Below are 21,156 nucleotides of genomic sequence, written 5' to 3' on the forward strand. Positions count from 1 at the left end.
TAGTAGATGGCCGGTGTAATTGAAACTCATTTTCTGCACAACTGGAATGTCACTGAAAATGTGCATTTCTCTAAATTACCATGTATCCAATCAGCATTTAAACTCACCTTAAATTTTCCTATTATTCTGTCCTCATAGTCACTGTGATCTTCATCGGTGGCTTTGCCTCTGAAGAGTTCAAAGGTTTTCACCCAGTCTTCAAAGTTATTAAATTCACTCTCCAGGTTTCCATCATAGATCTTTGAAAAAATGGGATAGTGCTCATTTCACAAGGCACAGCAAGTAAAAACATAGCAACTGTTGCATTAACTGGTGACTTAACATTCAGCTCTGGCTCAGTGTTTAGGTTTTATAAAATCAAGCGCTTGTAAAACCTTTTGGTGACCAACAGAAAAATATCCCGTTCCCCACCAGTGATGGAAACTTTTAACAAATCCACCTCTGGAGTAACAATCCAAATACTCTAGCACTGTATTAATGCATAAGAACCTGAAAGCAAGATGGAAATGAAAAGGTACTGTGGAGAACAATCTTGCCTAGATAGGTAGAGATTGGATTGCCTAAAAAACGTCTTTCCCATCTCTAACTCCTACAGCATGGTTCTATGTGAAATCAAAAATAAACAAAAGTGAAAATGGCTATCTAAATTTGTTCTCCAAGCGGAGACCTTTCCATTCAAAAATGGAAACAAACAGTTTCATTGATCTGTATACTGGTTTCATGTCCCTTTTTATTCAACCCCTCTCTAAACAGCCCTAACCTTTTCAATCCCTCCACATGTCTCTAACTTCGACTTTCTGGATCTGAATCCTTCCCATGCCACTCGTGTTTGGGGCATGAACAAGGCCCCACTATCCCTGTCTACAATGTTGACTGCTGGTATGGCTACCTGGCTTTGTTTCTCTAGCTTAACTTTTTTATGAGGCTAGGTTGTTGGTCTACCACTCAACTCCCAACCTTGAGGACCAGTGGACTGCTTTGCATCTGATCCCTGCCCTTTAACCTGTCCAGCTTGGGTATCAGGAGGAAAAACTTCCACCGGCATAGCTCTCAGGGTCACTGGAGCACACAAGCCTTCCCACCAAGTCAAGGTGCAATCACCAGGAAAGGCCTTTTATTGTTGTTCTACCTTTGATAAGATACAGTGACCAGCATCTAATTTATAGTCCCAGTGAGAGTCTACTATCACTGTATCTAATCCTTTCATCATTAGTTTCTATCTCATTCTTTATACACCCTAACATTTCTGAAATGCCTTGTCATTTGTTCCCCTAATATCCACATTTCTGTGCTTTCATCAATATAAAAAGATATTTTAGGTTCAAACATTCAGATTAATTCAGATGCCTAGGAAGGAGTGTTATACCAATAGAAGAATAAAAACCAGCAGGATCTTATTAAGAGGGATAAGGCAAAGATGCCACATTTATTGTAAATATAATGATAAGATTTTTGTACTTGGTAAAACGGTTGGATTTTAAAGTGTGGGGGACAAATTATGGGGGGGGGGGTCACTTCACTTGGGGGAATCACTGTTAGTACCTTCTTTAATATCCCTACAGGAGTACTGCGGAAAGGGATCTGGGGCTCATAGTGGACCACAAGCTAAATATGAGTCAACAGTGTAACGCTATTGCAAAAAAAGCAAACATCATTCTGGGATGTATTAGCAGGAGTGTTGTAAGCAAGACACAAGAAGCAATTCTTCCGCTCTACTCCGCACTGATTAGGCCTCAACTGGAGTATTGTATCCAGTTCTGGGCACCACATTTCAGGAAAGATGTGGACAAACTGGAGAAAGTCCAGAGAAGAGCAACAAAAGTGATTAAAAGTCTAGAAAACATGACCTATGGGGAAAGATTGACAAAAATTGGGTTTGTCTAGTCTGGAGAAGAGAAGACTGGGGCGGGGGCGGGGGACATGATAAGTTTTCAAGTACATAAAAGGTTGTTACAAGGAGGAAGGAGAAGAATTGTGCTTCTTAAACTCTGAGGCTAGGACAAGAAGTAATGGGCTTAAATTGCAGCAAGGGAGGTTTAGGTTGGACATTAGGAGAAACTTCCTAACTGTCAGGGTGGTTAAGCACTGGAATAAATTGCCTAGGGAGGTTGTAGAATCTCCATCATTGGAGATTTTGAAGAGCAGGTTAGACAAACACCTGTCAGGAATGGTCTAGATTATACTTAGTCCTGCCATGAGTGCAGGGGACTGGACTACATGACCTCTCGAGGTCCCTTCCAGTGCTATGATTCTATGATTAAGTGCGTAAGTTAAGTGCACTTTGGCATGATAAAGTGTACACATGTATGTGATTAACTTTATCCAAGGTGCAACGAGAACAAAGGGGAATGTAACTCTAGTATTTACAGTATATTCCGTAAGGGTGAAATTCAACCCTCTGCAGAGGGGCAGCACAAGAGCTAAGCTCCCCTCCAATCTCACTTAGGACCAGCCGTCTACCCAGCAGTGAATTTTGCCCATCCCAAATAACCTGAATTACAACAACAAAGCATTGTTTACCTTCAAAGTTGCTAGATTTGGGTCTTCTTCCTTTTTTTCCACTTTGAACAACTTTTTTCGCTTCTTTTTGTCTGGCTCATCTTCAATGCTTAATGCTACGTGGCCAGATGTCGACTTAGCTACAGAGATTTATGACATAATTTAGGTTTATAGCAGCTGCAGTAATGGATAAACCTCTAATGGCTGAGATAAGTCCTTAACAAAAATCTTGGGGGGGGGGAGTCTTACTCCATTCCCTCTCCTTTTCTATACTTCTCTTGCACTTTCTCCTGTCAAACCAGTCAGAGATTCTTTTCCTACAACTCCTCCCTACCTGATACACCATTTTTTACTCCTCTCTACCACTGAATACAATCATCTGTCTGGCTTATCCCCTTCCCTTTGACTTCTATTCTCACTCCCCTACCGACCCACCCCTTTTCTTTCTCCTTCTTCCTCAATCATCCCAAGGTCAAATCTACCCCAACAGACCCTACTACCTTTCCAAATGTTGAGAAAAATTTAAGGTGAGGTCTTACCAAGATGGAATGCCATTGCCAAGATGCTGACTGCCTTCAGATCTCATATGCTCCAGGCCTTCCTCAGGTCAAAGGCACCAAAAACGCATGCCAATGTGCCTCTGACCTTAGGAAAGCCATGGAGAATGTGGAGATGTAAATATGGCAACTGCTCAGCAGAAACTGCCTACCTGGTTGACACCCCACCACTGATTTTGACAGCTATCAACAAAGGCAGGAGGAGCTTGTTGGATCTAACTATCCAAACCTTATTCAGATTTAGTGTTTGGGTTGAGGTTTGGATCAGTCCTTTTAATTTTGTTAAATTAATTCATCTATCTGTGATATAAATATCTATTAATACTCTCTCTCTCATTCTTTCTCTCTCTCTCTCTGGCATTTGTATGGTGCCAGTCACCATAGTATCTAGGCAATGATATAAAACATATCTTGTACAAATAATTAAGAGAGTCTTTTTCAGTTCTCAAGTCACCAGCCTGGTCAAAAACAATGGAAAACCCTGGCATAACTGTCACCACTAAAGTTTGTGGATTGTAGAATTCTGTCTATGTTAAGGTGTCAGTTAACAATATCGCTGTACATGGATGTGGCATCAGAACTTTGTATAACATTTCTTTCAGGTGGCTAGGTACGGTGCATGCATAATTAGAATTTTGACTGATAGCTTTTCAGCACTGATGATCTGATAATTGAAATTTTGGTCAGCTGCCATGTTCAAAATGATAATGACTGACATTTATGTAGTACCTTTCATCCAGAACGATTGCAAAATGCTTTGCAAACTAGAAATCATTTCCACCACTAATAAAATATAATATCCACCTCTAGGATGGGAAGAGCCAGCCATTTTATTCTGAAGAGCAAATCTACACAGACAGTACAAATATTAGTTTTCTTTCTCTGCCTACTTAAATAGTCGGGTTAGGAAAATAATTTGCTGAAGGCATGGTTTACTATCACAGGGATTTGTACAGCAGTAGAAGATTCTCTTCCATTAGTGTATTTAATAATCTATTCTTGTCCAATCTCTTCTGCTGAAAATTCTTGAGTTGACTGAGTTTGACACAAGAATTAGCTGCTATTGTGATGCCTATCATTCTGGATTCTATTTTCAAATTCAAATTCCTGGAACTGAGCCCATTCCTACGGTTTGGGTTCTCGGTTGGATCCAAAATTAAAAGAGGCTCATTTTTTGGATCTGATACAGATACATACCAATACCGTAGTAAACTTTCTAGAACATCTAACATTGTAAGATTTCCATCATTTTGAGGCTGAATTCTGCAAAGAATTGCTCATGTGATTTGAACATCGTTAAACCCAATCCTCAACCCAGTTTTTTAACTCAGCATCTAAACTACCCATAGTCTAATCCAGATATGGATTAGGATCTGAACACTGCCCCTCTCACAACTCTAGGAAGAACAGACATTCAATATGAACAGGGTAAAAATGTTCTTGAAGTAGCACAGAAATAAATTATTATAGTAAGTAAAAAAGTACATATACAAATATTTTACTCACTGTTGCCTGGTTTCCCCTCATTGGGATAGATTGATTTTACCTTTCAAAATAAAAACAGAATGGTCAGACTCCTAAATACAAATGGAACATTAAAGAGGAAGCCATTTTGCATAAATCTAGCTTTAAAATACCACACATCCATTCAAGTATGGGGCTACTGGGGCCCTTACCTTTTTCATTTTTTCCACAGAAGCATCGTACTTTGACCACCAATCAATAACATTTTCAGCAGATTCATCTGCTATTGTTCTCTTTTTTCTTTTTGTGGATCGTCGGGAGGATTTTCTTGATTCCTAGCAAGGTATAAGGAAATGCTGTTGAATTCTAGGATTATATCAGCTATTAAAAACCAGCTGGACTATCAAGCGGAACAGATGTAGGTGGAGTGGATTTCAGTCTGCAAGAACTACATTATTGTGTGTCTCTGACTTTGTATCCCACTAGAGAATCCATTGTGATCATCATGTTATTAGTACAGTTTCTATATTACTTTCTGCTGCTATCAAATATTATACTTTTAAAATTTGGGGCATTGCAACAAAAGCAAGCTATTTAAAGGGAAGATCTACCTTAGAAAGAAGAATTATTATATTTGGAAGGATACAGACCTCCTGATTTCCCTTGGTTCCCTCCAATATTACTGCATTTGCAGCTACATTCAGAACTTTCAATATTATCAACACGAGTTTTGAAGACAACTAGGATTCTGAATAGCCATTGAGAATTCAGTCATCTTGCTCTTAGAAAAGATAAAGAGCTTGATCCCACAAACCAACTGCTTCTGCAAGTAGGCCCATTGACATCAGTGGGATTGCATATGTGAATAATGACTGGACCCTGTTAAATTGTGCATTCGGCCTTTCACACTAACAAAGAGTTGCCACTTGCAGCTGTCATGTATTTAGCAATGCAGCTACAAACAGAAGGGCAGTTCATGTGTCAGTATAACAATGCCTGCATCTGTAATTTTCACTCCATGCATCTGAAGTGGAGTTTTTACCCACAAAAGCTTATGCCCAAATAAATCTGTTAGTCTTTAAGGTGCCACCAGACTCCTTGTTGTTTTTGGAGAGTTACAATACTGGGCTCTATATTTGGATGAGTACTTTACGATATTTCACTCACTCTTGTATCTATAAATTGTGTTCTTACAGATGACAGACACACAAGGGTGCGTACAGGTGGAGTTGAGACATCACTGCCTCTCCTTGTCCTTCAAACTATGCAGAACATTGGCAATGTGTAACTAACTATCAGTGCATCTAGGTGCTACAAGTAAGAAGTGGCTACTTTATCCCACTCCAAAAAGTGTAGCTGAAATGGAGCACAATGTCAAACAGATTTGTCAGTCCTTCCATTTAATTTTTGCAAAAGAAAGAAAGAAAGAAAGAAAGAAAGAAAGAAAGAAAGAAAGAAAGAAAGAAAGAAAGAAAGAAAGAAAGAAAGATTGGTTATTTCCCCATCCAAAAAGTGATAGTTTATAGAGCTGATCAGAAAAAGGTTTCTGCAGTCTGGAAACGTTCTTCTGATCAGCTGTATGAACTAGAATATATTATGCCTGTCATGCTGACCAATATTGTCTCATTGTTTCGTTGTTCTCCCCCATCTGTCTAATGCACCTGTTGTCTATTGTCTTATACTTCAATTGTAACCTCTTTAGCACAGGGACTGTCTTTTTGTTCTGTGTTTGTACAGCACCTAGCACAATGGGTCCTGGCCTATAACTGGGCTCCTACACACTATCATCATAATAAATGTATTATTAATTACATTATTATTATTATTATTTTAAAATAGTTAGCGAGCTGATGGTTCAGCTAAATCCACCTTCTGCTTTCTATCTTTTGCTGGTTCAGAGGATGGGGATGTAGATTTAAGTGCAGATGGCAGTGAAGAAGCAGGTACAGCTGCTGCAGCAGAAGATTTTGCTGGAACTGGTTCTTGTATTACTAATGCAGCTGAACCGTGCTCCACATCAACATAAATGTGATCTGCTGGATGTGGTTGTGGTTGTGGTGATGCAGGCAGCTGTGGTGACTCCGGAGCAGCTGAAATTAGAAACACAGCAAGTTGGTAAGATTATGCCAGAAAAGACAGTCATCGTATTGGTTCTCAAGAAAATATGAATAATGATATCTCTTAAAAGTTGCACAGGGCTTGATCCTGGAAGGTGCTGAGCGCTCCAGCCCCAGGCCAGCAGATCCCTTAAGCATGTGCTTACTCTACTGTTTTCACAAATATCACCTTGTCTTTTTATTTGGGGACAAGAGCTATATTGTGCATTTACCTTTGTCGGTTTCTATAACGTCCACTTTTGCTGTAAGTGCAGGAAGCTCCTTGGGTTTATATAAATATTGCTTAAGGCAATTGATGGTGTGTGTTCCAACAAGAGTACTACGACCAAACGCTCTCCAGTCAACCACACAGATACTGAGTGGTGGGTGCAAAAGCTCATTATCAGGCAATTCCTGGCAGAAAAGAACAGACAACAGCATGAGAGATTTGTTTTCCTTACTAGTGTCAAGAAAAGTGCTGGATTGAGAACCCTGACTACTGATGTTCTTGATCCATCAAACAGGTATAGCATGGGCAGTGTAGGTCTGTTCACACTACCCTGCCAATCCTACCTAGAAAAGCACCCTGGCTGTGGGCAAGCTGCTAAAAATTTGTCAGGGAAAACAGTAAAGTCTAGAGGAATCAACACAGTGTTGGGAGTCAGGAATTTATGAGTTCTAATCCCACCTCTGCCACTGACTTGGCTAAAGTAATTTCACTTCACTGCCTCAGTTTCCCAGCTGTAAAAGGGGATAACATATATTTCCCTAGTTTACAGGGATATTGTGCAGATTAACTAGGTAATGGCTGAATATCAGTTTGAATGTGTAAAGTGCAATAAAAATTAAAGGTACCAAAGGTACTTAGATATTATTATTGGTGCTTAGATACCATTGTGCCTTATAAAAACTTAGATAGACTTTCATCTCTGTTGATGTCGCCAGCTAGCGCAAATCCTCGTCCACTAAGACCTGAACTGAAACCACCAGTTCATTTTGCACATGCTAATGGACAGCCAGGAAGCTTCAAGGCATTACTGACCAGGGCCAAATTCAAGTCAACAACCTAGAGGTAAAAGGTTCAAAGCTCATGGGTCATAACTAAGGTTAAGATTTTATCAGGGTTATTTTTAGTAAAAGTCACAGACAGGTCACAGGCAATAAACAAGAATTCACAGAAGGCCGATCCCCACCGCGGGGGGGCTGACAGCCTGAGTCCTGCCGCCTGCCAGCTGTGGGGGTGCTAACAGCACAGGCTCACTGCCAAAGTCCTGCCATACGGGGCTCATCACACCACCCGCTGCCTGAGGCTGACAGCCGAAGCCCTGAAGTCGCAGAGGTCATGAAAAATCACAGAATCTGTGACCTCCGTGACAGACTCTTAGCTTTAGTCATAACCAATCAATTACTTAACTGTCCAGTCTGGCAATAGCACAAAAGGGCTTAAGAAGTAAAGAAAATCAAACAGTGCTATAGCTTGTGTCTTCCACTGAGTAAAGAGAAGACGATCAGAGAAAGAGCGGCAGTGCACTGTACACACCACTTCAAACCTGTCTGCTTGGACACTGAAGTTGGGATTGTTCTTGACGCTCTGGATGACGGAAGATTTAACTCCTTTCCCTGCGCATTCTATGAGAACCTGTGGGCGGTCCACAGAGAGGAGCTGGACTTTCTTCAGCTCACGAACACCCCAGAACAGAACCTATGGCAAGTGGGGGAAAAAAGTGGTCAGCCATACATAGGCAACAGTGGGCCAGACTCACTGGGATGCTCCTGACAGGAGTACACAGGTAACACTGGGAATCATGGACCAGATTCACCAGTATACTCCTGCCACTTTGTGCCATTCAGACAATGCATAGCTGCCAGAAAGCACTGCTGAATCTGGTCCCAGTTATCTGCAAGAAGTTGTTCTAAACACCTGTCAGTGTCTGAAATTAAAAAAAAAAAAAAAAGACCTCATGTCTTTGAACTGAAAGTTAAGCCAATTAACAATGTTAAACTGTTAACAAAACATAATCAGTTAATAATTTTATTTCTAACAGTCCCCTCCTCTGCAGGACAAACATACTCAGTCCCTATTAATCTGACAGGCCAGATCCTCAGCTATTGCCTATTGCCTACAACAGAGCTATATCAGTTTATGCCAGTTGAGGATATAGCCCATGGTATTTTGTCAGGAGTAGTTTTATTAAATTTATATGTTTTATGCATTGATTCATTGCATACCCTCTAGAACTCTCATGGAATTGCACACCGGTACTTATTAGCAATACAATTATTTAAGCTCTAACTATAGAAAATAGCATTAAAATGACAATAATTACAACAATATAAATTAGGAATTACAAAATCCAAAATAAAATTCTTCAAATGCCAAACCACAGCCGTATCATTCAGGAGTAGACCATGGGTAATGCCTTGACTGAACACTATTTAAGCACATGGCTAACTATAAGCACATGATTTGTCCCATTGACATAAATGGAATTCATGTGCTTAAAGTTAAGTATGTGCTTAATTAACTCACGGACTCAGGCCTAAAACAGAAAACACATCTGAAAAGGAGATTTTTTTCCCTTTCTCCAGTGAACGGTTGTCATTTCTCTTCCTATTTCCCTTTGCAACAGTTTGACTGTTTGATCCCCCCCAGAAAAAGTCAAAGCAAGAACTGCTCCTGTGGTTGAATTCACACACAAGCATTTCTAGTGACTGGCTCATCAGTCTCAGCACAGTTCGTATAATTAAAATCTGACTTGATTTAGAAATTTTCAAAGACAGGCAATTAAACACATTATGTGTAGTTATAGGACCAGCGACAGGAAGTGACACAACTTGACTGGTTAGAATTTAGTCATTATTCTGAGAAATGAGGAGTTGCCAAATTTCCCTTACATTCTATATAATAAAGTGACTTCAGGCCCAAATTGTAGGTGACTGTTCACAGGGGCACTAGAGGGGTTGGGGAGAAAGCACAAACACATGCATGCAGGAGGCAGCCATCATTTGGCTGCAAGTTTTGGGAGCAGAGGAGGAGTGGCTAACACTTAGCCACTAGCAACACTAAGTCACCCAAAGAGGGTGTCTTGGTGCAGCGGGGCAGGACCATATCTGCCTGCCTCATCCAGTGCTGAAGGTGGGATTGAGAGCAGGTGATACTTCCCAATTGTCCAGCCATTTTATACAAGCATCTTCCATACTCATGTGCTGTGACTAGAAAGACTGGTTACTTACGTTGTACAGTAACTGCAGTTCTATGTATATTCCACTCAAGCTGCACATGTGCTCCATACACCTGGGACTAGAAGATTTTCCATTAGCAGTGTCTGTTAGTCCTCGCCTGTGCCCCTCTCCTCCTCGTGCTCTGAACCAAGGGTAGAAGGGACGGTGCACATTGACCTCATCTCCAGCTCCTTCTTTAGCATGAATAACCTTAGAACAAGGATCCAAAGCAGAAGAGGAGGAGGGCAGGTGGCAGAACCACACGTCTCAAAGAACTCCAGTTACTGTACAATGTAAGTCATTCGTCTTCGAGTGATGGGTCCCTAGGTTTATTCCATTTGACATGACTCTCAGGCAGTATTCATTGGGGAGGAGGGGTGAGGAACCCTGCTGTACCACAGATTGTAAGACTGCTGTGCTGAAGGATGCATCTGCTGTAGACACCTATACCAAGGCATAATATCTTACAAATGTACGCACAGAGACCCATGTTGCATCTCTACAGATCTCCAAAAGAGGGACATCTCAAAGGGAAGTTGCTGATGCCAAGGCTGGTTGGATATACAAACAGCGGAATTTCCAGTCCTCTTTGGTGGCGTGGGGCTTCGGGTAGAAGACAGATAAGTGGATGACCTGGTTCAGATGGAATTCCAAGATTACTTTCAGAATGAATTTAGGATGTAACCTCAGGGAAACTTTATCCTTATGTATCAGAGGGGTAGCCGTGTTAGTCTGAATCTGTAAAAAGCAACAGGGGGTCCTGTGGCACCTTTAAGACTAACAGGAGTATTGGGAGCATAAGCTTTCGTGGGTAAGAACCTCACTTCTTCAGATGCAAGTAATGGAAATTTCCAGAGGCAGGTATAAATCAGTATGGAGATAACGAGGTTAGTTCAATCAGGGAGGGTGAGGTGCTCTGCTAGCAGTTGACGTGTGAACACCAAGGGAGGAGAAACTGCTTCTGTAGTTGGATAGCCATTCACAGTCTTTGTTTAATCCTGATCTGATGGTGTCAAATTTGCAAATGAACTGGAGCTCAGCAGTTTCTCTTTGGAGTCTGGTCCTGAAGTTTTTTTGCTGTAAGATGGCTACCTTTACATCTGCTATTGTGTGTCCAGGGAGGTTGAAGTGTTCTCCTACAGGTTTTTGTATATTGCCATTCCTGATATCTGACTTGTGTCCATTTATCCTCTTGCGTAGTGACTGTCCAGTTTGGCCAATGTACATAGCAGAGGGGCATTGCTGGCACATGATGGCATAAATAACATTGGTGGACATGCAGGTGAATGAGCCGGTGATGTTGTAGCTGATCTGGTTAGGTCCTGTGATGGTGTTGCTGGTGTAGATATGTGGGCAGAGTTGGCATCGAGGTTTGTTGCATGGGTTGGTTCCTGAGTTAGAGTTGTTATGGTGCAGTGTGTGGTTGCTGGTGAGAATATGCTTAAGGTTGGCGGGTTGTCTGTGGGCGAGGACTGGCCTGCCTCCCAAGGTCTGTGAAAGTGAGGGATCATTGTCCAGGATGGGTTGTAGATCACTGATGATGCGTTGGAGAGGTTTAAGCTGAGAACTGTAGGTGATGGCCAGTGGAGTTCTGTTGGTTTCTTTTTTGGGCCTGTCTTGTAGCAGGAGGTTTCTGGGTACACGTCTGGCTCTGTTGATTTGTTTCTTTATTTCCTTGTGTGGGTATCGTAGTTTTGAGAATGCTTGGTGAAGATCTTGTAGGTGTTGGTCTCTGTCTGAGGGGTTGGAGCAGATGCGGTTGTACCTCAGCGCTTGGTTGTAGACAATGGATCGTGTGGTGTGTCCGGGGTGGAATCTGGAGGCATGAAGGTAGGCGTAGCGGTCGGTGGGTTTTCGGTATAGGGTGGTGTTAACGTGGCCATCGCTTATTTGTACTGTGGTGTCTAGGAAGTGGACCTCCCGTGTAGATTGGTCCAGGCTGAGGTTGATGGTGGTGTGGAAGCTGTTGAAATCATGGTGGAATTCTTCCATGGTCTCCTTCCCATGGGTCCAGATGATGAAGATGTCATCAATGTAGCATAGGTAGAGAAGGGGCGTGAGTGGACGAGAGCTGAGGAAGCATTGTTCTTATGGAACACTATATAGGGAGGGTCTGCAATAAGGACCCCCAGTTCTCCTACTCTTCTGGCTGAAGTGATTGCAACTAGGAAGTCAACCTTCATAGATAGAGGGTTGAATAAACATGAGGCTAAAAGCTTGAATGGTGAATTTGTTAATGGAAGTAGGACTGGACTGAGGCACCAGATTGGAGTAAGTTTTAGCACTGGAGGAAAGATTCTGACAAGACCCTTCAGAAACCTTACTGTGGTCAGACTGGCAAACACTGAATGGTTGTCCACTGGAGGATGGAAAGTGCTAATCGCTGTCAAGTGCACTCATAAGGAACTGAGAGACAACCCCGACCTTTTCAGAGCGAGAGGAGGTAGTCCAGAATAGTAGAATCTCAGAACTCTTTGGGGGCAGCCAACGATTCTGATGCCATAAAGAGAATCTCCTCCATTTTGCTATATAACACTTTTTCACAGAGTCTTTTCTGCTATTGCCAAGAATGGATTGTGCAGCTACTGAGCATGATCCCTCTAAGTTTGTCGTCCATCCAAATACCAAGTTGCCAGATGAAGATGATGCTGGGTTGGGATGGAAGATCTTGCCTTTGTCCTGGATCAGCAGTCTGAGATCTAGTCTGGGCCTCCAGCTTCCTTTCTTCTTGGGGATGAAGAAATATCTTAAGTAAAATCATTTCCCCCCATGCTGGGGTGTACTGGCTCTATAGCTCCCATTTGTAGCAAGGAGTGTACTTCCTGTCAGCAGTAGGGAGGGGGCTTTGAGAGGGGGGATGGATTTGAACTCTTGTATATTTGGTGGTGGTGATTTCCATAACCCATTGTGCTATATGGTGCCATGCCGAGGAAAAGCAAAGTAAATGGCTCCCAAAAGGGGTGGGGAAATCTGAGCCCAGTAGACTTGGTGGGAGGACTGGTTTGCAACTCTGAAAGGTCCCATCAAAAGGACTGCTTAGTGGGAGGCTGGGGCTGGGAGGACAAAGAAGGAGGAATGTTCTGCTTTCAGTGCTGCACACTTTGATGATTTCTTGGGAGCTCAGAAGCCCTCTGAGGGTGAAGAGTTGAGGAGTGGGCTGTTGTTGATGGGAAAACTGAGGCTTAGGATATTTTCTTTGTGGTTCCCAGAACTCAAGAGTGTTGAGCTCAAGTCCTTGAGGTTATGTAACAAACATCTGTTTTCTCACTGAATGGGTTATTCCCTTTGAAGGGCAGATCGTCCATGGTGGATCGGATTTCCTTGGAGAATCCAGAGGCCTGGAGCCATGAAGTCTGTTTCACGACTATAGATGTTGCCAGGGAGTGGGAGGCTGTATCTGGTGCGTGTACCAAAGTCTGGAAGGCAGAACTGGCTAGCAATTTACCTTCCTCAATGGTTGCTCAGAACCGAAGTCTGCGCCCCAGAGGCAGCTTGTTGACAAATTCAGAAAAGTTATTATAATTCATACAATCATACTTTTCCATTAAAGCCTAGTAGTTTGCTGTGTAGAACTGAAAACAGAAGTGAAGTTCTTCCCCAAAAGGGATCTAAATGTTTGGCCTCCTTGTCTATGGATGCAGATCTGGGTTAGTCTTGCTTGTTTCTTTCATTGACAGCCTACACTCACAGCCCCCTACAGCTCACTGAGACTCACACTAACACTAGAACAAAAGAAATCGGAACAGGTAGAACTATTTACAATATTTACACTAGAAAACAAAGAATGCAAGCTAATGCTGCGGACACTGGAGAAGTTTGGTCTTAGGTCACAGGAGGTAGAAAGGAACTAGAGAGGCTGTTGGTCCGCACCATCCCTTATGTCCTCGGTTCAGAGCACGAGCAGAAGGGCAAAGGCATAGACCAATGGACACTACTAGTGAAAAGTCGTCCAGTCTCAGGTGCATGGAGTGCATGTGCACTTGAGCAAATATGCATAGGGACCATCCCTTAAAGAAAAGTCTGGCCCTAGTTGTTTTCAAGATCTAATTCAATGGTTGGAGTTACTGCCGTATATGAGTTGCTTTCAGGAATTACACCTGATCTGGCCCATTTAGTTACATTTGAACAGTCACATGGAGTTTTGTGTGATTCCCACTGATTTGAATGTAAAAAATTACATTGCTAAACCCTGTGCTCCACTGCGAAAATGTAGAATGTCTGAGAGTCTGAAAAAGTCAAAAATATTATTCTTTGTAACTTACCTCCACTCTGTATTTGCTTAAAACAGGCCGGATGTTGGCTGGAACTGGGTAGATCTGGCTTACGTCAGGTGGATCCATTGGTGGAAGGCTCTCTGGACCAGAATCTGGAATCTGCAAAATGAAATAGTCATAACTCTTTGTCACTGCTCTGTGAAATATAGTCTCAGATCCCCCTGTAAGTTGTCCATTGCATACAGCACTTTACAGCAACTAGGGCCATCATGCAGACAGAATACATGCTCAGCATTGTGAAAAAGACATGCCTTGGAATGCTCTCTGCTTTGCCATGAGGCCAAAGCTCTTCATGGGAACAGGTCATTTTAAATTCAATAGACTGAATCATGGAATCATAGGACTGGAAGAGACCTCAAGAGGTCATCTAATGCAGTCCCTTGCACTCATGGCAGAACTAAGTATTATCTAGACCATCCCTGACAGGTGTTTGTCCAACCTGCTCTTAAAAATCTCCAATGATGGAGATTCTACAATCTCCCTAGGCAATTTATTCCAGTGCTTAACCACCCTGACAGTTAGCAAGTTTTTCCTAATGTCCAGCCTAAACCTCCCTTGCTGCAGTTTAAGCCCATTGCTTCTTGTCCTATCTTCAGAGACTAAGAAGAACAATTTTTCTCCCTCCTCCTTGTAACAACCTTTTACGTACTTGAAAATTGTTATCACATCCCCTCTCAGTCTTCTCTTTTCCAGCCTAAACATAACCAATTTTTTCAATCTTCCCTCATAGTTCATGTTTTCTAGACCTTTAATCATTTTTGTTGCTCTTCTCTGGACTTTTTTCCAATCTGCTAATATATCCCAGAATGATGTTCGCTTTTTTTGCAACATGTTACAAACATGTTGACTCATATTTAGCTTGTAGTCCACTATGACCCCCCCGATCCATTTCCGCAGTACTCCTTCCTGGGCAGTCATTTCCCATTCTGTATGTGTGCAACTGATTGTTCCTTCCTAAGTGAAGTACTTTACATTTGTCCTTATTGAATTTCATCCTATTTACTTCAGACCATTTCTCCAGTTTGTCCAGATTATTTTGAATTTTAATCCTATCCTCCAAAGCACTTGCAACCCCCTCCCCCCCACACAGCTTGGTATCATCCGCAAACTTTATAAGTGTACTCTCTATGCCATTATCTAAATCATTGATGAAGATATTGAACAGAACCAGAACCAGAATTGATCCCTGCGGGACCCCACTCAACATGCCCTTCCAGCATGACTGTGAACCACTGATAACTACTCTCTAGGAATGGTTTTCCAACCAGTTATGCACCCACCTTATGGTAGCTCCATCTAGGTTGTATTTCCCTAGCATAGGCACCTTTCCAAAATGTGGCTCTATTGACCTGATAAACCACAACAAGCTGTTGTGGGTGTAAGCAGAGTCAGGATGAGCTCTACCCTGACATCTGGTGGTGAATTATGGCGAGTGTGGAAAAGAACTCCAGGGGCTGATCTTGTTTGCATAGGCACACCCACCGGCCAAGCATGAGCCCACAGCAACTGAAAGTGGTTACTTTGGCTGGTGTGGGATCCCCAGTTTCTCTGTTATTGGGGCAGGAAGAATAAAGTGTTGTTACCCTGATTCTGTGAATCAAGGCCAGTGGAACTGTTGTATGACAGAGGGACTCACCATTAAATAAGTAGCACTCGCTAGACAAGGGGCATGGGTTACAAAACCCAGTGAATTGAGAGAAGTTGGGGACAGGTATTTGTGCCTGATGGTATGGGCTCTTTTGAGAGCCCGAAACATCAATTGTACTACCTCCTCTCTCCAGTGTTGAATAGCAGAGCTAATTTTGATTCTATTAAGAGTCTAATTACAGGCTGCTATGTTGAATTCATTTTGGGCCAATAATGCACCAGCACTGGGGCTCCCCTACTACAAGCTGAGATCACTGAGTGCTGTGTTAACTAGTGGGGGAGCTAGAAGATTTATTGCTAAGTGGCTAGCAGAGCTGAGCAGTTTGTGGGACAGTTGGGGTGGCCCATGGGACGGCGAGTGGAGTGGAGCAGTTTGCGGGATGGCTGGAGCGGCTCACGGGACGGCTGGAGGAGCGGAGTGGCTGGTGGAGTGAAGTGGCTCATGGTAAAGGCTGCTGCAGAACCCCATGGAGAGGCGGGGCAGTCGGACTCGGACCACGTAAGGTGCCCCTTAATACCCTGTGTGTCCCTTTCTCCCCACATTTACACCCGGGGGGGAGGGTAAGACTGCAGATAAACTTTTGAACTCTGGGGTTGCACTGACCAGGGACAGAGACTTTTGGGTGATTTTTGGGTTGCTGGACTCAAGAGACTTTTGGGGTGTTGGACTTTGGGGACTTTGGGGGTGGGTCTTTTGCTCATGGTTTGTGCTATGAATCCTGTTTGTGGTGTTTTCCCAATTTAATGCTGATGTCGTTTACCTCATGTTATTAAATATTTTCTGCTACACTCAGATTCCGTGCTTGCGAGAGGGGAAGTATTGCCTCTTAGAGGCACCCAGGGGAGTGGTATGTAATTGTCCCAGGTCACTGGGTGGGGGCTTGAGCCGGTTTTGCATTGCGTTATTGAAACGGAACCCCTAGATACTGAACCCGGCCCTTGTTGCTGCCAACTCAGATGGGCAGAAGGGTTACATGTAGATACAGGCACACTCTAAGGACGTAATTATACCTAATAAAAATCCTAACTTACAGGCTCTCAAAATACTTTAATAGCAAAACTGTAGCTATGATTCTCATTTAAAAATGCCATGATTAAGGATGGGTGAAATGAATCACACACTAAGCAAGCCGTACAAATATTAGTGCTTTTGAGCCAGCCAATATTTTGAAATATCAATCGAAAAATATCTAGTAGACAACATTATTTGTCCTATCTCTGAAGGTGAGTGGGGCTCTGCTAGTTCTGCCTGGCTTTGTTTCAACAGTGCACAGCACAGTTTGGAAGACTTGTCAAACTAGAGAGATGTGTCATCTATGTTTGGGACTGCTCGGCTCCTGTCCCAAATTTCAAGACTGGGCCCTCTCTCTGTACAGCACCGTAGCAAAACCCTGCATGCAAATGGACCTTAGCATTGTGCGCTGTGTGCATGAGTGTATGTGTCTCTGAATTCAGTCTAGGAATGGGGAAAGGCTGATTGCATCATAGTCTTATTTGGGGACTGGGAAAGGGAGGCTCATAATATTCATGTTATTCTGACTTTTGAATATCAACTGAATATCAGCTTAATCTCCTGCATCAGCCATGCTCTGGCTCTCCCATTTTCTTGAGCTGCCTTCCAAGGGGAAGCTTCCTGGCCTTTTATTCTCTCCATAATTTTCAGGAGCCAGTTGGTGCACTTCCCCACAATCTCTTTACAGTAGATCTATCTTTGGTATATCTTTTCTTCCTCTACTACTCCAGGCTGAGCCAAAGGGGCACTGATCTCTTCTACCGGAAACTCAATTTCTAACGCTGACAAAACTATGAATTTCTGTTTCACAGATTACCTCCTTTTGCTCAGGAAATTGTGTTTGGCTTCATTATGAAACATAATACATAAAGAGGTGGCTATGGGACAGGATTAGAGAGGAAGGATCTGAAATGTCTTCTGGTTAACTAAGGGCAAATTAAATTAGATCAGATAGATGCGCCCTGGTGTGATAATGACCACACACAACTGAAAGGGTAAGGATTCTGGGAAATAGTAATAGCGATATAGTGTCTAGAGTGCTTTATAATTATTGCCACTTAAATGTTAAGGCTATGAGAGAGTCACCAGGGGACCTGTAAAGTTCACATCTTTTGTATCTTTTAAATAGGAGCCATCTGTCTTCTATGTCCTGATATGTGCTGCTGTGTGGAAAGTTCATTTAGTATAAGGAAGAGGAGATATTTTCCTTACTACCTTGTAGGTGCAGAAAACAGAAAGGTGTAAAACATCTCAGAGTGACAGCATTACACAGTACAGTGGTGATAATAATAATAAACTAAAACAGTACCTCATATTTATATACAGAAGTGCCTCTCATCCAAAGCAATCCCAAAGCACTTTATAAACTGAAAAGCAGGATCCTATCCCCAGTCCTTCCCTAACGTGGTGAAACACAGCAGCTGTTTAATCACAAACACTGGGCTGAATCTTCTCTATTCTATCATGAAACTCCATCAACTTTCAAGGAATTGCACTGGTGTAACTAAGAGGAGATTTTGGTCCAGTGCCAGTGTGTCACAGTTTAGGATAGGAAGTGATGAATTACACCGTATTCAGCTGAAATTGCATGGGGAATTTTAGGGGTCAGGAGAAATGTAATTATTAGAGGTTAAAAATCTTTTCAGCAGAAGATGAAACTATTCAAAAACTGATTCTTTTCACCTTCTTTTTTTGTAAAAAAGCTGGCCACATTTTTCTTTAAAAAGGAACTTTTTTCCTAGTGAAAATAAGCCCATTTTCATCCGGTGGGGGGCCCATTCAGAGTAAAGGTGGCTGAGAGACTCTAAAGCCAAAATTCAGAAGTTAACATTGGAATTGTCACATGTTTTTGATGTGCACATAGTCACTGAATCAAAACAAAATGTGATGAGTGAAATAAACTGAAATGGTGTAAATTTTAGTGTGACATTTCAGGGGGAACATTTCCAGACAATTCTAGTAATTACACAGATGGGAACCATTCCAAGATGTCTAGGCCAGCATTCCTAGCTCTCAAGAAAGGTGCCCTGTGATCTTTAATGACTGCAAATGATCAAGACTACCAAGTGAGGTGATATCTGTTGTTGAAACAACTTCTGTTGGTGAGAGAGACAAGCTTTCCAGCCACACAGTGCTCTTCTTCAGGTCTGGGAAAGGTAAATCACAGCTAAATGCCAGATGGAACAGATTGTCCAGCATAAGAAGTTAGCACATATTGTAAGGGACCATTCAAGGTAGAGTGGCCCATTACCACCTCTGCAGTCATATGACACAAAGAGGGGGTCAGCGGATTACAGATTGTTGTAATAAACCATAAATCCAGTGTCTCTGTTCAGTCCAAGATTATTAGTGTCTAGAAGAGTCATGAATTTAAGCTCCCAGGCAGGGCCGGCTCTGGCTTTTGGGCCGCCCCAAGCAAAACAAAAAAAAAACGGGGTGGCCAGAACGGAGCGCGGGTGCAGGGGGACCGGCTGGGGGGGGGGAGGGGGGGGGGGAGCCGGCGGGAGAGAGAGAGAAGGGGGCGGCCAGGGCTACAGCAGGGGCACTGCCACGTGGCCCCTCCCGCTGCGCCGCCTCCTGCTGCCTGCCATGAGGGCTCCGCTCCGGTCGGTGGGGAGGGAAGGAAGAGGACTGCCCTGCAGGGTGCTCTGGTTCTCCGCGCCGCCGCCCCCTACAGGGCGGCCGGAGCGGAACAAGAACAAAAAACAAAACAAAAAAAAAGCGGCCATGCCGCCCTAGGATTGGGCAGAATGCCGCCTTGAACAATCTGCCGCCCCAAGCACCAGCTTGCTCAGCTGGTGCCTGGAGCCGGCCCTGCTCCCAGGACGGTCTTTTGAATGTGTTATGCATGTTTCCTTTGAGGATGAGGACGGATAGGTTATATACAGAATGATCACTTTGTGAAAAGTGTTCACCCACAGGTGGTAGGGTGTTTTTGTCTTTTTTCATTTTCCTGTGTGAGTTCATTCCAGAGCGTAACGATTGTCTGGTTTCACCCACATAATTGTCACTGGGGCATTTAGTGCCCTGGATGAGGTATACCACATGTAGTGATAGGCGAGTGTAGGATCCATGGATCTTGAAAGGTGTCTTGTGCAAGGGAGTGGATCGTTGTAGCAGTGGAGATATGTGCACTGCATACCTATTAAAACTAGCAAGTGTCCACTATTAGTCATTGTTTCTCTAATCTCCTATTTCTCTAAGTGTCTCAACTGCTTTATTATATTGAAATCAACTTTAACCCTTTTGCAGTGACCTAGAACTACAGCAATCAAAAGGGAGCTTCTCTCATACATATTGTTACTCCAATTATAAAATAGCCTGAATTGAACAAACAACAATTTGTAGATCAGAACTATCTAATGTGGTATGTGGCTGAAAGGGTTAATGTCTCAGAAGTACAGAGCGAATTAGTGATTATAGAGTTTCTTCTTACTGAGCATCATCAGGAATTCTTTGATACTAGAAAGAAACTGCCAGCACATCAGGCCTCTGAGAATGCTTTAGAGCCTCTCCTATGTTTTAACACATCTTTTCTTGAATGGTTCTTTAAAGTCCATGCTCTTGAGCATTATCTGTGGTGAAAACAAGCATTCTTTACGATGTAATCACCAAGACAAACAATGAAGGGTCTGAGAATGCTGAATGCCAGCACTGGGTCATTTTTACATTTATTTTCAGCTCTTTATTCGGGCCTTAGATATTTTCAGATCAGTCTGGTATGTTGTGCTGTTTCCCTTGGGCCAGATAAAAGTGAAATAAAACTGAATGTTTGCTCTGTTCACTAGAAACATGGACTAGATTAAAAATTGAGAAAAATATTGATTATGGTGCTAGATTCTGTCCTTAATTACACCCCACTAAGTTGGCACGTTCCCCTCCTTGGTATTATTTAGGTTTAATTGGGGAAACAATTAGCCCCACATGCTTTAAAGTGCAATTTTACTCTGGCAAGTGATTATTAAAATGCCAGCATGGGGGTCTGTGTTTTATACATGTTATGTCTCACTGATTTCAGAACAAATTTGTTCAGTTTACAAGTAAAAAGAAGTTTCTTCTACCTGTCAGCCCTGCAAATTCTGCTTAGGATCTGAAAGCCAAGCTGTCTTATATCTTGTTTGTGCATTTGCAAAGCCATGCCCAGATATGAGAATTCAGCCCTGCAACTGGAAACTGGTTAACAATTCTGTTTATATGCTACAGCCAGAACAGAACCCAGTTAACTCTCCCTTATACACATTGCCTCCATACTGGTAATAAGAGTAAGGAGTAGTAACAACTTATTAGTGTTGTTAAAGACACAGAACTCTGAACAGACTTAGGGAGCAGTAAGAAGATGCCATTTTTACACAGTCACTTCCCAGAACAAAGCCACACTTTACCTT

At 42.6% G+C, this 21,156-nt stretch overlaps 1 protein-coding gene across 1 annotated transcript in view; it reads right to left on the reverse strand.

The window, feature by feature from the left end:
- Nucleotides 1-21,156, reverse strand: part of FER1L6 (fer-1 like family member 6) — a 178,617-nt gene that overhangs the window by 33,480 nt on the left and 123,981 nt on the right. Inside the window, exons 23-30 of the mRNA XM_065397689.1 lie at nt 14,101-14,211; nt 8,157-8,318; nt 6,850-7,030; nt 6,390-6,610; nt 4,733-4,855; nt 4,563-4,602; nt 2,521-2,639; nt 108-239 (exon numbers count right to left, since the gene is read on the reverse strand). Of these exons, the coding sequence (XP_065253761.1) occupies nt 108-239; nt 2,521-2,639; nt 4,563-4,602; nt 4,733-4,855; nt 6,390-6,610; nt 6,850-7,030; nt 8,157-8,318; nt 14,101-14,211 (1,089 nt within the window). The remainder of the gene's footprint in view (nt 1-107; nt 240-2,520; nt 2,640-4,562; nt 4,603-4,732; nt 4,856-6,389; nt 6,611-6,849; nt 7,031-8,156; nt 8,319-14,100; nt 14,212-21,156) is intronic.

This window comes from Emys orbicularis, chromosome 2 (genome assembly GCF_028017835.1).
Source record: "Emys orbicularis isolate rEmyOrb1 chromosome 2, rEmyOrb1.hap1, whole genome shotgun sequence".
NCBI lineage: Eukaryota > Metazoa > Chordata > Testudines > Emydidae > Emys > Emys orbicularis.